The following is a 22,978-nucleotide window of genomic DNA, read 5'->3' as shown; positions in this document are numbered from 1 at the left end:
CAAGGCCCAGGGTATTGGGGCGATTCCGTGGGATATGCACAGTATTTTTCCTCTAACAGGGAGACTCTCACCACTTTGCCAGAAGAGGTTATGGCTTACTGCCATTTTAATGTCTCTCACCCTCCTATGGAATCTAAGGTGGTAAACCCTATGTTGGGTAGAATTCTCAGAAATGTGCTAATTCCCTCCACCTTAGAGACCCCCAGCAACTTTGCTGGATTTTGAGGACTTGATTTTTTTTACCTGGAGAGAGTGAGACCCGTTTTTCCCAATCTGATGGATTTTAAATGTGATTTTGTACTCTTGTTTCTCTTTTGGTTATGGAGCCTGACAAACTCCATAGGCATGATATTTTACATTGTGTCACACAGCACCTTCAGTGCAGTGTCACAGGGAAGTCTTCCAGATTTCCCAAAGGTTTAAATACCTTCTCTGGGATAAACTACTGTTTCCCAGAGCAGTAAAGTGAAATTGACTTTACTTACATTTTGTAACTTTCTAGACCCAGCACACACTATCTTACAATAGAGTGCTGGAGGGTCTACCTAGTATCCCCATTGTCTAGCTTTTCATGTAACATTTTTATGTTACCCTTTCCTCACTTAATGGCTGGTGACAGTGGTTTACATTTTACTACCATTATGGGATTTTACTGCAGGCTGCGTTCACTACCACGGTAAAGCACCATGGGTGGCATTTTTGTCAAAATGGCCCGGTCTTCTTTTTTCGCCATTTCTTTGTAGAAAGGTCCTTCTTGAGATTTACTCTGTGCGCCAAACCAGGTTTGGTCCCTTTGTTCGTTTTGTCTTTGGCGGGCTTCACAAGTGAAACCCGCCTCTGGCTCCAGGGTGTCTGGCGGGGGCAGGAAATGAGGGTGGGGCCTGAAACTCCCTATACTTAGTCTCCTAGGAGACCCAAATGCACTCTGTGGTGATTGGAAGGGCTCACTGTCCAGCAAGGACAACACCCTGCTGGGTGATGGACAGCTAGGACAGCTAGGCTGGAATGAGTGGGAGCAAGCTGCATAAAAGGCGAGGCTTTTTGGCTTGGAAGGCAGAGTCGATTACTGGACGAAGGAATCTGAAGAACTTTAAGAGGACGCCTGCTGCAACTCCTGGACCGTGGTCTGCCCGGTGAAGCCCTGCTGTTGTGCTGAAACTCCAAATTCGTGTCGACAGAGAAGCTCATGCAAGGACGACTTCTCCCTTTGCGTTGGTGGGACCAATCCACTCCAAAGTAAGCCACCTGGACATCCTCTCAGAGTTGATTGAATTTCCACAGAGTTGCTGCTGGAAACCAAATAGCCAGGGAGAGGAACACCAGTAAGTGTGCGTTGCTTTTAAGCTGGCCAAGAGCTCCAGGAAGATCCTCCGGACTCCCAGGAAGCAGGACTGACCGAGCCTGAGCCCGCTCAACAGATTGCGGGACCACAGAAGCAAGGAAAGTCCATCTCGACAGGCAGGAACCGCAGTGTTGCTATTTGCGGTAGACACGAGGAGCTGTAACACTGAATAGCCACTTGTTTGAAGTTTGCCAGTTGCGAGCAGTGACCGTCCCATTGCAGTGCAGGAGCCCCAAGAATTCCTCCCTCTTGTCCCCACGACTGAGGCGCAGGAACAGTGAGATCTGCAGAGCTGCACAAGAACAGAAGTTATCTGCTGCAGTTTTTCTTCAATCCAAAGGTACTGTAAAGTCTGAGAAAACATGCCTCCTGTTGTAGAGTTGCTTGCATCTTCTACCCCTCACAAGTCTAACAGCTTGTGGCCCTACATTGATTCTTCTTTTTCTTAAAAGACTTCTAAAACATTGTGCAAAGACTGTTCTTACTTACTTGCAAAGAAGTACTTCAGCCCATACAGACCTTTGCCCATTGACTTTGCCTTAGCCTGTTACACTGAAAGACTCTTATTGGAGGATCCAAAGTATTTGCCTGCTTAAGAAATGTGTGGTCTCTGTATGTTCTAATAAACTTTTTCTTTGACATCCTAAGAATATTCTAAATGGAACAGTGATATATTAATGTTCCCAGCACCCTAGCTATTGAAGTCACCTGAGGGCGTAAGTTGTGTTTGTGGGCCCTCCCAAAAGGGTACTTACTAATTTAGAACTATTAAGAAGGTGTATTTTGTTAAGTATATTTGAGTGTTACTATTATATTGCCCATTCTGAAGAAGGCTTACTCTAACTGACTGATAAATACATTAATAATTGTTTAATCAAGAAACCTTGTGTGTAAGAGTTTATTTGACCTCTTGTCACTGTGAATCTCTGTGTAACTCCCCTACGGCTCACATTGACCCCTCCTGAGATAAGCCTGGCTGCTCAGTCACGCTACCAACCTGTGTAGTACAGACTTATACCAAATGTTGGGTTCTTATTGCCAGGAGGCCAGGGTTGTTGTAGTACACCCAAAGGGTACTGCATACAATCTTGCCTAACACCCTAAGGTTGTAACACCAAAGCATATTATAGCGAAGGAAAGAATTATTATGGTTCCTAAAATCAAATGCTCTCCTCAATACCAAAGATAAACTAAAAGGAATGACGGAAATGTATTTTCTAGATCTTTTTCCTCTAGGAGTTTGTTAAAACATGCAAGCCCCTATGTTATAATTACGAAGGTAATTAAATCTACCCTTAAAACTCATGAAGTCGAAAAACCTGGCTTTGAAGAAGAAGAAGAAGAAGTAACCTACATGTCCCAGAGTCTATAGGGATTGACACGAAGAAGACTAAGGAAATATGTAGATGTAATAGGGTCATGAAATTGAAATCAATGGCTCACACTTAAAGCCAATTGCCAAACATGTGAGGCATAAAAGACTGCAGCAGGAGAGGGGTGAAGGAAGGACCTAGAGCAGGAGTTGGAAGGGTGACAGCAGTTGCAATAGTAGAAGAGCACAAGGCTGGCAATTCACGAGGAAGTGTGATCACAGAAAGTACACAGGGGCGTGGAGACAGCAGATTTCACCTACAATCTCTGAGAGGGTCCTGTGGTCTCCAACCCTGCACTGCCGTGGTCGCACTGAGGAAGACATACTGAGAGTGGCGTTTTACCCAGGTGCGCTGTGTGCCTGTGAGTGCAGAGCTGTGCCCGTGCTGAAGCTTGAGGCCCATAGCAGAAGGCAAGCCCAGGGACTGAGGAGTAAAGGAGACTCCAAATTGGCGTTTGACAGACCAGAGACACCTGTACTGCAGAAGGATGTGGTTCCCAATAGTGCTTGAAGTAGTTGTAGCAGTTGAAGAAGTTGGGAAAGTGAAGCAGCCTGCAACCGCAGTGTTCCCGGAGCCGGTGAGTGAAGCTTGGCTTTCAGGTTCACTCAGCAAGCCTTGCTGGTAACTTTTACCTGCTCAGAAGTAAGTTCACAAAAGAGTATAAACTGTTCTTTGTTGTGGAAATTCCTTTTGATAATGGAAATGTAGCATGCGCACTTGGTGAGAGCAATAGTGTTCGCGTAAGAAGAAAAGCCTATTATTTTCACTGTTTAACAATTAACTGTTGCCGGAGTGGTCGTGCGTCTCTCATTAAAAGGCAACGCATGTTAGAAAACTATTCCGAAAGACTAAAGTTGACTTTTACAAATGTAACAAACGAATACAGCATCAAAGGAAGGTTGCATGTAGCCAATTGTATTTCCCTAAAAGAGTCTGCAACCGTCTGCGCGATATTGAATAGAAATACAATCACTGGTGTGTCTTTAAGGTCAAAGCTCTATCTTAAACAGTGGTCGCATGTCCTTAAATCTGTTTTTACTTTGAAGACTGAACCTTTGCGTACTCGGAACATTTACCTTTTAAGTCCAAATGTTGTACTAACTAGAAGAAAAAGCATTACCCAAGCCAGAGTGAAACAAGTCTGTTCATCTGATCTGCGAGGTTGTTAAAGGTCCAGTGTCCTCTGATAGAAGTGTGAAATTGTTACCTGAAGCTGAAAGAGTGGCAATATGTCTTCATGGTTGTTAATGGAACCAAGAAGGTGCACGCAAAGCTGGGGAAGGGATCTGAGTGCTTGTAAAAGTCATGCCAAAGAAGATAATCTGTAATGCTGAAGACTGATGAAGTTGAGAGAAAGTCAGTCCTGAAGCAGAGACAGTTTATACCTGTGGCAGTGAGGCAGACAGAAGAAGGCAAAAAGGCTGCCCTTTTCTTGTAGTGTAGGAAAGTATAGTGCCTTGCCTACCTCTAGAGGTCAAAGTGTCTTGTCTTTACATGCCCACTAATTCTAAAATTGTAGAAGAAGTTGTTGAAGTACTTGAACTGTGGTGGTGTATATACTTTCAGTGGATGTTATATTGAAGTTGGTTGAAGAAGTAGGAGACTGTGTAACAAAGAGGAGACTGTTTCCATGGTAACCGTAGTAGAAGGGTGGTTATCAAGAGGACACTTGGAAAGGGATCATTTCAACTGAAAGCTGAAGAAGTGTTAAGATTTTTGTTTCATGAACTTGTTTTGATTTGGAACTCTTAAGAACTAGTTCAAGACTTTCCTTTTCCTTAGAACATTTTGGAGAACTGACTTTGGAAAACTCTGTAGAAGGGATTTACCCAGGACAGGTGAAAGTCATCCAAAATACTGGTTAAATATTGTTTATTCTTTTATGTTTAATGATTTCCTTTGAATGTTTTGTTGTTTTGTGTGAGGGTTATTTTTTAATATTAAATATTAAGAGTTATTCTCTTAGCTACTCTTACGTCCCGTCCCCTTTCCTCCATACTGTATGGGTGTCCCTTCCTAGGGACGGGAGACGGAAACCTTTTTCACCAGAAAAACCTTCTTCCCCTTTAAATTTAGAGGCGTGCGGGGGAGCGGCCCTGGGAGCATGCGCTCCACCCTCCGGCACAACTCCTCAGTCCCCTTTTCTGTGTCGACGGGAACGGGCCGATTTCACCAGTGCTCCTGGGTTTGGCCTTGCCATGTAATTCCACGCGCTCTTCCCCAGATTCTTCTACTATCTTTTTGTCTTTCTTTGTCATCTAGGTACTTGGTCCTCCGGCGTCGCACTCCTCCCTGGCGCATGTCGACTTCAGCAGTCTTACGCAAGTGTGTCTGCTTACTTGCCCATCCTCTCCTGGACCAGCCACTTTTCCTGTCGGGTCCTACTTACCCCGCTGAGGCTCTCCGTGCCTTATTGTTGTTCCTCACTCCATTGCTTACCGGATCCTTCTTCCGAGTACTCTCTTCGGGGTCTTCAGGCTACCCTTAACTGGAAGTTCCATCCAGGGTCCTCCTTTCCATCCATCACAAACATCTGCAGGGTTTTTTTGTGCCTGATCGGCTTTTTCCCCTTTCGGCTATTCCAGCAGATTTGCCACCGGACTACTTGTCCCAGAAGTGCTCACGGTGGCAAACGCCTGGGGTAGACCATATCTTCATGAAAAGAAGGATTACCGGCGAAGGCGCAAGACTACCACTAGCTCCGCCGACACAGGTGAGGAGTCGGAGGGGGGGTGGGGGGGTTGAGGCATTTTCTGACAAGCTTGACAATTTCTGGTGCCAGAACTTTGCAGACCCTTGGATCCTCTCAGAAGTATCCACGGGTTACCGCCTGCCTATACCTCCCTCTCCTCTTTCCTGCCCAACACTGCCACAGATTGGGACGGCAACTCTGTTGGCGGAGATCTGGTCGCTCGTCGAGAACCAGGCAGTGGAAGAAGTACTAGCCTCCCAGAGGGTCTTAGGCTTCTATTCCAGGATTTTCGCTATACAGAAGAAGAACCAGGCTGGCCTGAGAGTTGTGTTGGCCCTATCTACCCTCAATCTCTTCCACCCTCTTCAAAAATACACGATGGTTACGCCAGCACTCATTGCAGAGACACTAGACGAGGGAGATTGGATGTGCTCCCTGGATCTGAAGGACGCTTACCTACACATCCCGATTTGGCAGCCCCACCGCTCCTTCCTACGCTTCAGGATCATGGGCTTTCACTTCCAGTACAAGCTGCTACCCTTTGCCCTCAACTCAGCCCCCAGGGTATTTACCAAACTCATGAAGGCAGTGGCAGCCCTTCTCAGGGCCCAAGGCCACCATGTCTACCCGTACCTGGACGACTGGCTGGTCAGGGCGAGATCCCCGGAGGGGGTGGTCCACACTTCCTCCACACTTATGAGTACACTCCACGACCTGGGGTTTACCATCAACCTCAACAAGTCTCAGCTGCAGCCCACGCAGTTCCTCACTTTCCACACAGGACAAGATTACGGCCATCAAGAGGGCCTCTAAGCACTGCCTTACCAAACCAATGACTTAAGCTTGGTGCTACCAGCACCTACTGGGTATCATGGCAGCTGTCCTCTTGGCCGTGCCGCACACAAGGCTCAGGATGAGGAGAGTGCAGCTGCACTTCCGTGTCTCATGGAATAAGGAGAAGGGCTCCCAAGCAGAGCTGGTCAGCATACCACATTCTCTCCACTCGGACCTCACGTGGTGGTCCAAGGACTGCAATCTGCGGACGGGCAGGTCATTCCGGCAGCCGGCTCCGCAGGTCACCATTACTATGGATTCCTCCCTAGAGGGCTGGAGAGCCACTCTGGGCAACCACAGCATCCACGGAATCTGGACCCAGCAGGAGCAGGAGTTGGATATCAACTGGCTGGAGCTCAAAGCCATCTGGCTAGCCCTCGGCCTTCTTTGCACTCATCGGGGGCATGACTGTCCTGATCCAGACCGACAACTCCACCAGCATGTACAATGTCAACAAGCAGGGGGGTACCAGGTTCCGTCCGCTGTGCGACCTAGCTGTCAGCATGTGGGAATGGGTCCTGGAAAAAATCTACCTCAGGGCCGTCCACCTCCCGCGGAGGCCATCCTGGAAGCATATAGGCTCAGCAGGCTGGGAGCGGACAATTATGAGTGGTAATCGGATGACCAGGTGCTGCAGGCGGTCTTCAACGCATGGGGCCATCCTCAGGTGGATCTATTTGCCTCCAGGAAGAACAGGAAGTGCCAGCAGTTTGCATCGTGGCAGGGACAGGGCCCCGGCTCCCTGGACGACGCCATGCTGATTCAATGGGAGGGCATGACAGCCTATGCCTTTCCTCCCACACCCCTGATCCCCAGGGTACTCCTCAAGATAAAGGAAGCTTGTAACCTCAGCATCATAGTGATAGTGCCTCGGTGGCCAGCGAGGCCGTGGTTCTCCAAACTGCTCAGCCTCTCAGACAGACCACCCATTCACCTTCCGCTGGGCCCAGCACCTCTCCTGTACCAGGAGGGGGACAGGGTTCACCACCGCGCTCCTCAGAAGTTAGCCCTCGCAGCGTGGTTCCTGAGCAGGTCACCCTCAAGCACCTGATCTCGGGCTAATCTGGAGATCATCCAGGGCCCTAGGAGCAAGGCCACTAGGAGCCAGTACAAGAGTAAATGGAGCAGATTCCATCACTATGCAGAGTCTGGGGAGATCGACCCCCTGACGTGCACACTGGACGATGTGCTTTCGTTCTCGGCACACCTTGCCCACTCAGGAGTACAGGTGAACACATGTCGCACCTATCTGGCAGCCATAGGGGCCTACTGGAATTCAGAGGAGGAGGTCTTCTCCTCTTCCAAGCCAATTGTCAAGACACACCTGACGGGCTTGTCCAGGCTTTACCCGCCCATCAAGAGGTCACATACTGTGTGGGACCTCAATGTGGTGTTGGACGCCTTGGCACACAAACCATTCGAGTCAATGGCGCCCGCAGACATCAAGCTGGTCACCATCAAGACAACTCTGCTAGTCGGACACACGTCCGCTCGCAGAATCGGCGAGATCCAGGCTGTGGGGGCTTCACAGCCCTATACCACTTTCCACAGGGAAACTCTGTTTCTATTACTGTGGACTAATTGTAAGTTTGTGTCGGCCTGCTTGCTACCTACCTCTTCCTAAAAGTTAAGCATGACTACTTTGCCACTCTACCTAGTGTGACGAATCCTCAGATGTTGTCCCTTCTCCCCTCGGGGAGCCCCTCTGCATGAGGCCAGGGAGTTGAGGCTGCTACCCAATAATCCTGATGGGGTTGGTACTCAGCGTGTGGATCTCATGGGGATGGAAACGCCCTAGGGGATTATTGATGACCTGGGGAGAACATGGTATCCCCATAGTCCACCTAACCCTAACACACCTACCTACTTCCCTTCCACCAACACCTTTTCTAGTCTTCCTATGTGTCGTTGTCATACCACCAATATTGGAAGTACTAGAAGAGGGAGAAACGAGTTGACTCCTTTGAAGACCTCAGGATCGGTACTGGGATGAAGAGGTGCAGAAACATAGAGAGCACTTCCAAGAACGTGAATGAACAGTCTAGCTCCTCTCGAAACATGATTGGGCAGAGCCCATTAAAAACTGAAGAGGGAAACCAGGAAGACGAGAGAAGCCCTTTGTGGAGGAACCGTGAGACAGGAAGCAGACCGGAGCAGAGAACAGAGAACATCGTTGCTGGGGGCGCTGCCCTGCAGGTAGAGCTGTCTCTATCTGGTCCGCTGTGGAGAGACTGACCGGAGGCGTGGAGAAGCAGGTGTCCAGACACGAGAAGCAGCTGTAACGCATGGTTGACACAGAACACCAGAAAGCAGCAGGGGTTGCGAGAGGCCAAAAGGACACAGAGAGACTGCAACAGACCAAAGAACACCGGCAAGCCCCCTAAGGTACCTAGGTTTTTCCCAGGACAGTTGGTGGGTCTCCAGAAGGGCTTACAAGCATTCAAACAGGGGTCAGGGACCCGCACCCTTTTATGAATAGTAACCCAAGCCATCTTCATAGTCACAGTACCTGGCAGGATAGTGAACCAGGTCTGCAGCATCAAAAGGGGAGAATCGCACAGGTCTGGGACCCGCACCCATTAATGAAGATCAACCCAAGTCATCTTCATAGTCACAGTACCTGGCAGGATAGTAACCCAGGGTTACTGTACAAAAACATAAAGAATAAACCAGTCTGGGAGCCACACCCATAAGACATGGGAGCTCATTTGAACTTTTGAAGTGCAAAGCAAACCAGGGGAAGAGAGGCATTCCGCCTGGTAATATTGAATTGTGAAAACCAAAAGGGGCAAAGAAGCCAGGTGAAGGGAGGCATTCCCCCTGGCAGCGTGAACTGTGAAGTCAAGAAACCTCAGGAGATGGAAGCAATACCGCCTCATGGTTTTTTTGTCAGAAGGCGGCCCAGTGAAGGGAGTCATTCCCCTGGCACTGTGGAGACACTGCGAACCAAATATCTGGAGAAGGGAGGGATTCTTCAGGTATCCAATAGTGAAACAAAATAAGGAATGATGTTTGAGTTGTACCTTTTTCTTTTGAATTGGAACTGAACCCTTACAGCACGACAAGCTTGAACTTTGTTTGTTTTCCCTGGACAGGAACTGTGAACCGGAGAAGGGAGTCATTCTCACAGGCAAAATTTCCTCTACGATTGGAACTGTGGCTCATTGTCCAGAAGTAGGGAGTCAAACCACTACACCTTTCTTATTAGTTACAAGTGTGAGGGCTAGAAGTATGCATTTTGACACAACAGAGGACTCTTTTTATGTGCTTGGACATTCTGACTGCTTCCTTAGTTCATTAGTAGATTCAGAGAAACCCCTTTTTGAGGTAGGTTTCCACTTTATTTTTACCTGAATAATAGTCTTTGCCGATCAGCATGCCACCACTGTGTCATACCAGTAACTTCTGCACCCTTAAACTACCTTTAAGGGTGGTTTGCGTTCTTTTTGGTTGAGTTCTTTTAGCCAGCCCTTGGGTCAATGGTTGTACAGACATTAACAGGGGTCTGTACAAAACCGTCCTCAATATCCATCAATGCATACGCCGGCTGTGTGGGCGAAGCAGGGTCAGATAAGTTAAAGCTGCTAATCCAGTCTCCTCCAAAGCCTTGGGGGTGTGACCAGCATCCAACGTGTAGGTTTGAAGAATATGAGTCACAAAAAATATAGTACTGTGGGCAAAGTTAGGATCTTGCCAGACCCGCAAGCAGGCTATCATCCCTGCCAGCAAACCATGGCACCACCCATGCACATTTTGCAAACTTTTCTTACCTGTTTGCCACAGTGCTAAGAACCCTGAACAGTACATACAGCATAACTGGGGCACCGAGAATTCTACATAGAACACAAGTGAGACTCTGAGAACCCTGAGAAGCATCTAGAAAAGAGAGGGCACGGAGAAAGTGCCTAGAATGTGTGTGGGGCACTTAGAACCCTGCAAAGACAAGCACCTAAAACCTAAGAGGGGTGCTGAGGACCATGAAATGCACATAAAACCAAAAATAGGAACACGCAATTCTGAGAAGATGCTAGATCTTGGTGCTAGCTGAAACCCCAACTGTGTTCATGCAAAACAAGAAGATTAGAGATACTTTGAGACAAGTCAGTACCAGAGGCGTTAGAATTGCAATAGCTTCTGTATATTGTCTTGTATACATCGCGTTGGTGCCTTTTAAATTAATTCTATGGATAGAAAAAAAACTAAGATTTTGAGTTGCACTGTGATTTTATCAGAAATATGGATATGATAAAGATGGCATTTGTCTGTACTGTGCATGTATGCCCTTGTATGTTATGTGTTTAGTCTATACGTGTTGAATGGTCTTTCATTTGTTACAGGAGTAAAGAACCCTATAATTCATTGATTTTAGTTCATAATTGAATAGTTAATTTACAGTGAATATATGTTTTTTTCTCTTTCTCTTTTTTTATTATTGTATTTGGAACTGTTAATGGTCATGTATTAAATTATATTGTTAAAATATAAATTCTAAATTAAATAAAATAATAATTGCAATAACTGAGAGTCTGAACCATTCAGAAAGGCCTGAATCTGATGGGTGGCATCTGCCCGTGATATGACATTGGTACGCTCATTGTAGTGAATATAAGTGCATGTGTAGTTTTGTTTTATTGAATGTTTTCTGGGAGGTCTTACACTAAGGGTTAGTATGCATAGTGCTGGGATCCATGTGTAGAAATACCTCAAAGGGAACTTCTTACTAACCTTGCACGTGATTTTTTTAATTTTGAAAGTGCACCATGTATGTATTACCTTCATATTATTTTCTGTTTGGCATAGTGAATTAAATCTGTTTTGAGGTTGTAATCTCACCATAGCTCTCTGTTTACAAAAAAAATGAACGGCTCAGTGATACTGTACTTGTTTTTTATATTATATGTAGGTTGTTTTTAAGCCACTCCTCAGCCACACAGGGATTCAGTCGCAGGATGTAGTGCCACTGTGCTATCGAATGTACTTTGGGGAACATCTCTCTTTCTCTGGCACTTTGGATTGCCTCAGAGCAGATATTGTTGATTCAGACACATCAAAAGACAGAAGGGGCAAAAGAGCAAGGAGGTATGTTCTATTTGTTAATGATTTAATTTCATGCACCAAATATGTTACTGTTTCCATTTGTCTATATTGGGGTTGTAGATAATAATAGTGATTATTTTAATTTAATTTGACACAGTTTATACAGTCCCTATTCATACAATCCAACAGTGCTATTTTATAGCGTTATGCATCCAAATGGAAAAATAAAAGCTATGTGAGGGTGGGGGGGGAAGATGGCAGTGCAGGGCGGAAAAAGCACCCTTCAGGTTCCATCGAACGCGGGCTGAAATTAGCAGTTTCAGCCCGCGATCCAAGCAACCCGATGGGCTGCTCCCCCCACCCTGGGCTAATGTCTGTTAATCCATTGAAACATCTGTGACAGGTGATACGGAAGTGAGGAGACCCACCTGATCAGTTTCCTTCTTCTGCACCCTTAGACTAACACAACAGTATCTAGTGTCCTAACGTGGCAGTGCCACAAGCTTTCTCACTTGTTCTTCAGACGTTTTGTTCTTTAGTCTTCTTCCTGCATTGCCAAGTCAGGAAATTCTTTTTATGGTCATGCTTTTGCCTGGGAAAGGCAGGCCATGTGTGTTGCAAGCCAGGAAGTGGGTTGAGCCTGGCTAGTCCCAATCCATAAACTAGTTGCAGTATGTCCGGAGTGTATGCTTCAGTTTTTCCACCAGCGGTCCCTGATTGGACCATTGTTGGGGTGGGTTTGTGGAGCAGATCTTCTGTTGGTTGGGTTTAGTTTTGGGGCTCACCTGAATTTAGCATAATAAGTGGGGTCCGGCCACCATTCGAACAGATCTAAAGAGGAGCCAAGTATCCAGTATAGACATGCAGAAGAAGGAAGATCTGTGGAAGCATCCTAAGAGGCCTGGCAACCATCTCTTTCAGCTGTCTCGAGGGAGCCTTGCCTGGCTACTGATCTCAAACGACCCTCGTTGGTGCTTCGACTCTCTGGATTGGTGGAAACAACCAGCCTCAACATCTTCTCGTGGCCCTGTCAGTTGGAGTCTTCTGATGTTTCCCTGGGCGATCCAGTGGGCTGACCAACTCCAGTTTGGGCTAATGTGGTAGAATCTTTGTCGTTAAGCGTTTTCACTTAGGACTTCACACGGTCTTCAGCTTGTCCTTTAAGAAGCCTTCCTGTGAGATTTCAGCATCCGAGCATCGGCGGGCCTCGGACAGAAGACTTTCTTTGACCGTGACATCTATGATGCCGCCGTTCATCGGTGACCATTGCTGGAGTCGGCCTTCCTGCATTTGGTAGAGTGTCCAGAAGAGTCCTGCATTGGTGCCTGCTGCATTCGTCCACTGGATGGATAGGGTTGCGTTCTGCTCCTGGACCAGACTGGAACTTCTCTTGAACACGCAGATCCTTACCTTCGTCGACCGGAACCAACAGTGGGAAAACCTGCCTGCACCGACCTCCTTCGTCTTTGCAAGTCTGAAGAAAAATCGCAGTACGGGTGTTGAGTAGTAACAACTTACCGGTGCCCCTATCGCCACCCTTTAAATGTTTGTGAAGAACTTTGATATATTGTATCACTATTGCCTTCAGTAACACTTGTTCTGAAAGCCTTCTGAAAGCTAGAAAATAATTTTACTCACCAGTAAACTCCTTGGTCAACCGCTTGGACCCATCGTCACATCGCCAGGAACCTCCCCTTGTTTTTTTCCCAACTCCTAAAACTCTTTGGAAACGTTATGAACTTTTGGGCATGACGCCCCTTTCAACTTAGGGTTGGATATAATAAGTTAGGGTTGTAATTGTTTGATTGATTGTTTATTTATTATGTGATTATACACGTGTTTCAAAGCGCAACCTTGCAATGGGGGGAAGACATCGGGAAGACGAAAGGAAGTGCGTGGGAGGGCAATAGGGACAAGTGCGCCCAGTCCTGTCAGAACATGGGTTAAGTGCTGCAGCAAGTGCAAGGCCCGGGGACAAGTGCAGGAGACTGGCGAGGAAAGCTTTGGACATGTGAAGCTCTGAAGGTACACCAGGCAGCCGGTCAGCGAAACTGAGCAGAAGTAGAGGAGATGGAGCAAGAGAGCAGAAAGAGGTGGTTAGCAGGGGAGGGGTAGAGAGAAGGAGGAGGCAAAGAGGAAAGTCTTGAGGAGGTTCCAGAATTTAAGGAGATCCGGCTCAAGACGGAGAGAGGCAGGGAGGCTGTTTCTGAGGGAGACACCTGCAGAGGATAAAGATCTCCCCCAAGTCTCTGCTTGGAGAAGCGGCTCACCCGCAGAGAGGTGGAGGAAGACGAGTGGAGGGCTCAGGAAGATAGAGTGGGCCCAGACCCCAGAAAGCCTTGTAGACAATGCAAAGGGTCTTGAACTTAATCCCTGTAGTCACGGATTTCAGCGCCGGAGAGATGCAGTCCCTGGGCTTGAGGTGAAGGATAAGTCTTGCGGTTCAGAGGGCGCTAGAGGGCCAACCAAGATGGCCACTTTGGTCTAAGCTCCCTCTTAGCCCCGGATTAATCCTTCTAAATCCTGCTGTTGCCGGCTCTTGAATGATCTGTCCAGCTCTGCCTCTGCCCCCCCTCCTCTCAGCCCCTCACTCCGCGAATTTTGTAGGAAAATCGGCCTCCTGGTGCCATCAAACAGCCGCCCCAGCATCAAGGCTGAGCAACCTGGGGAGGCCGCAGGGCACCCAGGCATCCCCCGCTGCGGGCGCTTCCAGGGACGCCCTGACATCTCCAACCGCTCCCTGGACAATATCGCTGTCCGAACAGGTGGGGGTGCGGTAGCGGCCGGCGAGCGGGGGGTAGAGTCTCCCCCCACCTCCCCTGGGCAGAGCGGCTCGGAGAGGCATCTCTGGAGTGGGGGCAGGCCTTCCACACCACGCCAGCAGTGTGCGCCAGTGCGACGGGTACGAGGGAGTTGAGCGGAGCGGACCGCTGGCTACCCCCCCCCCATCTCCGCACTGTACATCGGAGCCGCGCGGTGCCCCAGAGACACAGGCTCCCGCCCCTCCACAGCAGCAGCTTAGAATCCAGGCCAGCCGCAAACACCCGGAGTCAGCCGAGCTTCGGCGCCGCTCCAAGAGCCCAGCTGCACGTCAGAAACGTCGGGGGACGGCACTAACAGGGAAGTGCCCAGCAGACAAGTCAAGGTACAAGGGGCGGTGGGGAAAGCGCTATCTAAGTAGACAGACTCGTGCTGGGCCTCACCCCCCGCCTCTCCCCGCGGCACAGACTATCTCCTGTTAATCACTGTGGCAAGCGACACGCGGCGGACCCCCTCCCACCTACAGCAGAGCGAGGACTTCTGGCAGTTCTCAGCACCGATCAGCCCTCACTGCAAAGGGGGAAAGCACCGGAGAGCACCTCCACATCCCAGCAAAGTTCACACTGCCACCACGCACTACTGAGGCAGCCTACCCGACCAAAGGCACCGTGCAAGTAACTGTCCTAGCAACACTTGCCCAGCTGCCAGGACTCCTTGACTTTCATAACATGCTCGAACTCCCTCGAAGCCCATAACCTCGGTGGACTGGTCAGGCACATCACCATTCAAACATCGCCATCAAGGAACACAGCAGGCACTCCTGCTGTCCCCTTCAGTGCCGGCCCTACTGCCCCTGTTGGAGACGTGGCAAGCAACACGGCAGGAGGCCCGTTGCCGGCAATCACTTCGCTTCCCACAAGTAGCCACCTCTCCCTGCGACCCCCCCCCCATCCTTCGACCCCCACAGGTCGGAGGCTGACTACCCTCTATTAAGGGGAACACAGCAAGTAATTTCAGCCACAGTACAACCTTAAACACAAACTAGACCCCGTATTAGCCCTCACAAGGATAATGGGGAAATCGGATAAATCCCAAAGGAAACTAACCTTTGAGGTTGTGGCACGACCCCGAAAACCCCCCGCTTACAAGATGAGCTAGATCTCATGCCTGGCGGCTCCCAACATATGGAATCAGGGAACAATCCGTCCGAAATTAAAGAACTCCTGCTAGAGCTTAAGGCTGCTATTGGCAGCTTAAATAATAAAATGGATGGCCTCTCTTCAAAAGTGGATCTCCTACAACACCGCATAGACACTCATACAGAGCGCCTGAATGACGTTGAGCAACGGGTTTCCAGTATGGACGATGGTGCAGCCTCCATAGAGAGTAAAGTGTCCAGGCTGGAGGCCCAAATGAAAACAACTATGGCCAAACGTGAAGACCTAGAGAGCCGCTCAAGACGTAACAATATCCAAATTATCGGAGCGGGAGAACACCAATCTCAGTCAAAGATGGAAGACTATGTCGAAGCACTTTGTATATCCCTCTTCGGCCGAGAAGTCCTATCCCACTTGTTCATAGTGGAGAGAGCACACAGAATTCCATCAGCCAGACCGGTCCCCGGCACATCACCCAGATCAATCATCGCGAAACTACTGAATTACAAGGACCGTGACACCATCCTCCGGCTCGCCAGGGAGAAGGGGGAACTCCTTCACGATGAAGACAAGATCCACATTTACCCTGACTTCTCCCCTGCAGTCCAAACCCAGAGAAGATCCTTTACCAGCATCAGACAAAGGCTCAGAGACAACCAAATAGCCTATTCAATGCTTTTTCCGGCATGACTCAGAGTACAGCACAACGGGAGAGTCCACTTATTCCAATCGCCAGAGGAAGCAAGCACTTTTCTAGACCAGATAGGCTGCCCCGACCAACCTCGCCCACAAAGGAAATGAAACCCCAGGGATCCACCATAACATGAAGAGGCCAGGAGCAGACCAAACTCCAGCAGTCCGCAGCGAAACCGCCGGAACAGCAACATATGTCACAGCTACGGGGCAGGGGTACTTGAGAAGCCCCGAGCGCCCCTAGCACAGCATTCGTTCGTTCTACAGTTTGTTGTTATTGGGAGGGACTTCAGGTGACGGCCTGGCTCCATCGGGAACCGCCTCCTGCACTAGTTTACCAACGGGCCAGTTGGGGTTTGCCCGTGGAAAGGTTACAGGGAATGAGGGAGGGAAATGTGCCACCCGCTCAGCGCCCCCACCTGTTCAAAGCCCCCCACCAGACCTCCACCACTCAAGTCACCACCGCCCCTGCTAACTCACAAAGCTAAAAACTCTCAGTACAGCTGCTCAATCTCTGTATCAAATCAGCTCACAGCCTCTCCAGATGATACACATAAAGCCAGTACAATAATACAATTCAACCCACTCCATTCAAGGTCGCAACCAGGAACATAAGGGGAGGCAACATCCCGTTTAAAACCAGGAAAATCCTCCAATACTTAAGAAGGCACGAGATCGATGTGGCCATGATCCAGGAAACGCACCTGCTTCCAGGGAAAGAACACCTCTGGGCTAGAAGCTGGGGATGCCACCGATATTTCTCCTCATTCTCATCATACTCCAGAGGAGTTGCAATCCTAATTAGCAGAAAAACCAACTTCCGCCTGACCCACACGGAGAAAGACTCAGAAGGCAGATCAATCCTCGTGAGTGGCATCGGAGCAGGCCAAAAAATCACCCTTGTCAACTTCAACGGCCCCAACTAATTTCGACTGGTTACTGACCCACCTCTCTACTCAAGACCCCATGACAATAATCTGGGGTGGAGACATGAATACGGTACTTGACCCAGCGAAAGATAGGACACGGACCGCACCGCATCACATCACATCTCCAAGGCCAGCCTTCAAATAAGAGAAATGTGCAAAGCATTTGATCTCAAAGACGCCTGAAGAACGTGCAACGGAGATCAACAAGGCTACACCTTCCACTCGGCAGTACACAACACGAGTTCCAGAATTATGAAATTATGAGATGAAATATTCATCTCAGCAAACGGTCCACTGAAATGCGGCCCATGCCACGTCCTACCGAAAACTCTCTCCGACCATTCGCCAGTAAGACTCAGCTTCAGCCCATCCAACCCCAGTCACCCGCTACAACGCTGGCGCTTCAAGGCAGGCTCCATGCGAGACGAGGTATTCGCCTCTGAATTAAGCGAAGAGATTGCGTCAGTCCTCGATACTAACAAGAACTCTGTTCCCTCACCGAGCATGATCTGGGAAACGCTGAAGTGCTTCGTCAGAGGAGTATGTCTTGCTAAGGAAAACGGCATCCTAAACTCATATGGCGAGAACTAGCAACTAGTGAGGAGAAACTCAAACACCTCGAGCACGAAATCACACGCATGGACGACTCGAGCCTACAGGCCACCCTAAAAGAGGAACTACAAAAGTTCAACAACGCAGCCAACTGTAAAATAAAATTCCTACATCGCAGCAGCCGAATCCGACAATACGGAGGAGGACAAAAACCCAGCGCCCTCCTCGCAAAATTGATAAAAGCTGATAAACTGTCGCCAATAGACGGAATACGTACCGAGCAAGGCGAGTTAACCCACACCGACGAGGGAATTGCAGAACAATTCAGACTCTTCTACCAAGAGCTATATAGTACCAAACATTACGCAAACTCAAATCTCCCACTGGACTACATCGAAAATACAGAGTTCTACTGGGTCGAAAGTCAGTTGCGAGAACCACTCAACGAACTTGTCTCGCCAGAGATCATCATTGAAGCTATCAAATCCCTTCCGAATTCCAAAGCCCCTGGTCCAGATGGTCTAACTGGGGAATTCTATAAGTCTTTTGCAAGTACCCCAGCCCCACTCCTGGCAGAGGTGTATGAGGAGGCACTAGAGAAAGGGGTCCTTCCCCAGTTAACCCGCAACGCTAATATAATACTCCTACATAAACCTGGTAAACCTCCAGAGGAATGTGCTTCATACCGCCCCATTTCTCTGCTCAACCTAGACAATAAAATCCTGGCAAAGGTTCTCACTAACAGATTGATGCCACTGATGCCCGCGTTGGTACTTGCAGATCAGGCAGGGTTCATAACTGGCCGCAACACGTCCTATGGAATCAGAAGACTTTTCGGCGTCATTGAGGCTTCAGACCCTTCCCAGCAAGCAATTGCGGTGCTACTCGACGCTGAAAAAGCAATCGACTTAGTGGAATGGCCATTCCTGTTTATGGTCCTCACCAGAATGGGGTTGGGAGCACGGTTCATCAAGTTGGTATCACTACCATATACTAAGCCACAAGCCAACATCATCGTAGGGGCAGCAAGATCATCACCCATAGAACTGCAGCGAGGCACCAGACAGGGCTGCCCACTATCTGCATTGATACTCGCCCTGGTAATGGAACCATTAGCCTCTAACCTACGCGAGCAGCGGCAACTTAGGGGACTCCACATAGGCCCACACAAACTAATAATATCCTTATATGCAGACGATGTGGTGTTATTCATCAGGGATCCTGCCGAAAACCTGAACCCAGTCATGAGAGATGTTACTAAATTCGGAGCAGCCTCCGGGTTAAAGATCAAATCCATTATATTCCCGCTGACTCAGACGACCACAGCGTTTACCGACGACTTCCACTTCACATGGAAAACATCCCGTGTCCGGTACCTAGGAATACAGATGTCGCTAAGCCACCAAGATGTTTTCTGAGACAAGTACGAAGATGCTGTAGAAAACATGCAAGATAAAGTGTCATGTTGGAGGACCCTGCCATTAACCTTATGGGGGAGGGCCTCTTTGGTCAAAATGGTGATCCTGCCGAAACTCCTGTACTTATTCACCAACATCCCCATTCTTTTACCACAATCCTTTTTGAACAGACTAAAAAGTATGGTCCTCGAGCTCTTGTGGGCAGGCAAACCAGCCAGAGTGGCACATTCAATACTTACCCTCCCGGTAGCACAAGGAGGACTAGCCCTCCCGGACCTAGAGAAATACTACTGGGCAGCGCAGACGCAATTCCTCAGCTTTTGGTACTCCGAGCATGCAGTTAGATCACACATACAAATTGAACGGGCCTTGGCAACACCTAATCTGTTGACGGCGGTTATACTCAGTCAGACCCCAGTCCCCTACACCACCATGAACGTGATGCTTTCGACCTACAAGATCTGGAGAAGAATCGCCCAAAAACATGGAGTGCAAACGCGATATTCACCTCTTCTCCCCGTCAAGTTTATACCAGGGTTTCCACTGACATCAGAAAAGGTCTTCCACCAATGGGTTGAAAAGCTACATATCAACACCCTTGGCAAACTCTTCACCAAAGATGGCTTGATGACTCCGCAACAATCAAAACTAAGAGGAGGCAACACCGCCCTCAATACTTTCATTTATTTCAGAACTCGATATACTCTGCAGGCACTCTTACCCGATTTCCCACAACAACCTCCGACCTGGCAACTCCTCCATAATGTTATACAAGCACAAGGTGAAGGCAGACTGTTATCGCAGATTTACAGATCGATCATCTCCAACACAGCCCCAAACAACACTCACGCAAAAGCTAGATGGGAAAAAGCCCTACAAATAACCATCTCAGAAGAAGACTGGACCTACATCTTGAGGCAAACGCAAAAAATGGCGCTTAATTCACGCTTTAAACTTATCCAGTTTAACTTTCTCCACCAAACGTACTACACACCAGCGAAAGCAAGCAAACACCATCCTGATTCTTCCTCAAACTGCGAAAGGTGTGGAACACCCAAGGCCGATTTTATCCACCTCGCATGGGACTGTCCCAAACTGACCCCCTTCTGGAACCAAGTGCTGGAGACGATGGCAGCGATTATGGGGGAGGTGATTCAACCCATCCCGACAGCAGCTCTGTTGGGTATGACTAGACTACTACCAGCGTCAACAAGAAAACTTGCTGGATTACTCTTAACATTGGCCCACAGGAGAATCGCCATGTCCTGGGGTTGCGGCCCCCTCCCCACGGCCGCCAGCTGGCGCAGTGACATTCTTTACTGCCAAGACGTGGAGACAGACGTCATTAAACTACTGCCCCTTCACGCACGTCCTCCAGACATCTGGGGCCCAGTGATATTATTCCTAATGAATGAAGCAGAAGGCACCCCGCCCTCTCCAACAGGTGCTCAATAAACAGACGACGAAATACAGAGTATATCGTGGCCTAAAGACCTAATACCAGATATGTGAACTTGAGCCGCACAGAACATACCCGAGGGAACACTGAACAATGAGGCGGAGGAGAACGGAGGGAGGAGAGGGGGAGGGAGGAGGGCACGGCGCACAGTTAAATCCACCCTAATGTGGGTGTGTAGTTGTATCACGTTAAAAAACCCCAAAAATAAAGTTCTGAGTCGAGTAATTTTCATAGTGTGTTTTGGGCCTATAATAAATATATTTTTATACTTAATGTCGAAGTGTAATCTTTGTTTATGTCACTGTGTGGACTGATTGTGTACCCCTGAACCCATTCACATCTCCTTAGGCGTAATCTTGACCACTCTCCATGCTACCTTGATTGGTTTGGCTAAACTCCAAGAGGTTTTCCCTGTTCACTATAACTATGGTAACCTCCTAAACTCTGTCCTCCAGGCCTGAGTTTAGAAATCCATTCTAACAATTCCATGTGTTGCCACATCTGAAGATGACCACACGGGGTGGAATTAAGGGGACCTGTTTATTTGACTGTGGGCAGTATGACTCGAAATGAATCTAATAGAGCACTAAAGTGACAAGCAATTTAGAAATGTAAATGTAAACTGCTTTAATGTTACCAAAGATTCCCAGCCTGACGACGGGGAATATTCAAGATCATGTGAATCCATGAAAGATAGCAATGCTTTAGAACAGGAATTACATGTACATAACGTATTCCTTCTGCTTGACAATGTTTTTGCTTCCTATTCCCCTGAGCTGAAACAGTATTTGGTAGATTCTAAGGAGTTAGAGTCAAAGAAACTGACTATTGCTGCTGATCTATAGGTGTCCCAGAAGGACAAGAGTGCTTCTAGTAAGCACAATAAGGCGAAAAAAGCAGAAAGAAAAACAGGGTGGGTCTACTGAAAAATGTACATCCCATTAAGGCCCACAAAATAATTCCATAAGGGTAATAGGAAAGACTGTAAAGGGCAGCGGTACTTATAATCTGGAGCAAGGTTCTGGCCACAGTAAGCCTCCCTACGTACAAAGGTCCTCAGAATCATGTGTTACCTGTTGGGCAATTGACCATATGATACACACAGGAGAATCCTTCTCTTCTGACTCCTTGCCCTGTGGCGTTGGATTAAAAGTAGTTCTAGTATCTAAGGGATCATGGGAATCTAGAGTTGCTATCAGAGACACTGTGACCAGCATGACTGTGGTTCAGGGACACTGGGGCCAGCATGACTGTGGTGGATTCTACACTGGGGTTGGCCATGGCCTGAGCTCCTCTGTGCCCCACTGAGTTGGCTGATGGTTTCCCTCTTAGCTTCTGTGAGAAACCTGAAGGTGTTTCCCTAGCTAGTCCCTGGGGATCTGTCATCCAGGTGGACAGGACACACCATTGCTATTGGATCCAGTTCCTGGGGGTGGACCAGTGAGAGAGGATCACCTGAATGGGCGGTCCTGTGGGAGTGGGACACCAGCGGGTGAGACGCGGTATCCCCCTTCTTTCAATACCTTTTCACCATTCTACCACGTAAGGATAGTCCAAAACGCTGCCCCCCCCCTTTTTCCAACACAAACACTTTTGCACAACACGAAAGACAGCGGACTAACACCAGAGCCGTTTACCTGACATGTCCCTATACCAGGGTCAGGCAATTGACCAGAATCACACACAGCTATTTCCCTTCCCCACAGGGATAAAAGGTGGAGCACAAGAGCTCAGAACGAGCAAGGCTGACTGCACAAGTTGAGAGCTAACTCAGCAGAGCAGTTCAAGAGGAGGAGAAAGTCGGCGCATACCAAGAGTGTGGCAAGGAGAGACGCAACCTTGCCCTTTCCGACCAAGGCCTGTGAAATCTCTGCATAAGGAATTGTAAGACTGCGAACAATAGCCAGTGTGTTTTGTAGCAGGTGTCAATGGTACACGAGATCCTCCTCCGCTGATTACCAAGCTGGGGAGAGACACTTGTCTCTTTGGTACCAGCCTTGACTCCAAAGAGAAAGAAAGCCAAGCGGTTCATCAGAGCCGGTGAGTCGAGGGGAGAGTCGATAAGTAACCGAAATGTGTTGAGCAAAAAGCTGCAAATGGCTAATTTGAACTGTGAAAGGCTTAAAGAGCTGTTGATGAAAAAGAGGGAAAACCAGCAACAGAGGAGTCCGGCACCAAATGGGTGCTCAAGCAGAAAACTCTGGGCGATTACCCGATGGTATATACTACCGTAACCAGAAAGCCTTGAGAAAACGCGAAAAGAGGTCAAAGTGACATACATGGGTCTTGTAAAATCCTGTGTACAGTCGAAAGTCTTTGACCGACAGATGATTGTGAAGCAAAAGGAAATTAATTCTGCTTGGTGAAATTAGCACATGAACAGTGTGCTGCAAAGGTTGGCAAGAGTGAACCCAGCGGAGGGATATCCACAGTGAATTGTTTGAAACAACATTAAGATTTGTGAATGCAAGGAGTGTTGTAAGACCAGGGGAAGTGGATTGTCCCCCTTGGCATTTTGCTCCGAGCCCCGCAAAGGGAGATCCAAAAGAAAGGCTTGATACCGGTCGAGGGAAGTCAAAAGGTCCGAGCCCGACCAAAGGAGATCCAGGGGTGAAAAGTAATCACAAAAAGTCCATTTGGAAAGGAAGTTGTTTGTTTTGTTGAGTACATCAGGCCCTCAAATGCAAAAAACTTTATTGAAAAGAGACTGATAATTGTTACAGAACTGTCGG

At 48.4% G+C, this 22,978-nt stretch overlaps 1 protein-coding gene across 11 annotated transcripts in view; it reads left to right on the top strand.

Annotated features, from left to right (window-relative positions):
* The window catches only part of BLTP1 (bridge-like lipid transfer protein family member 1), a 2,946,455-nt gene that overhangs the window by 1,771,780 nt on the left and 1,151,697 nt on the right, over window positions 1-22,978 (top strand). For all 11 annotated transcript variants that reach the window (XM_069631149.1, XM_069631145.1, XM_069631146.1 and 8 more), the window contains exon 45: window positions 11,145-11,320. In XM_069631149.1, coding sequence (XP_069487250.1) covers window positions 11,145-11,320 — 176 coding nt within the window. The remainder of the gene's footprint in view (window positions 1-11,144; window positions 11,321-22,978) is intronic.

This window comes from Ambystoma mexicanum, chromosome 6q (assembly GCF_040938575.1).
Source record: "Ambystoma mexicanum isolate Mex_15411 chromosome 6q, UKY_AmexF1_1, whole genome shotgun sequence".
Lineage (NCBI taxonomy): Eukaryota > Metazoa > Chordata > Amphibia > Caudata > Ambystomatidae > Ambystoma > Ambystoma mexicanum.
This window is presented reverse-complemented; position numbering and strand designations above follow the sequence as displayed.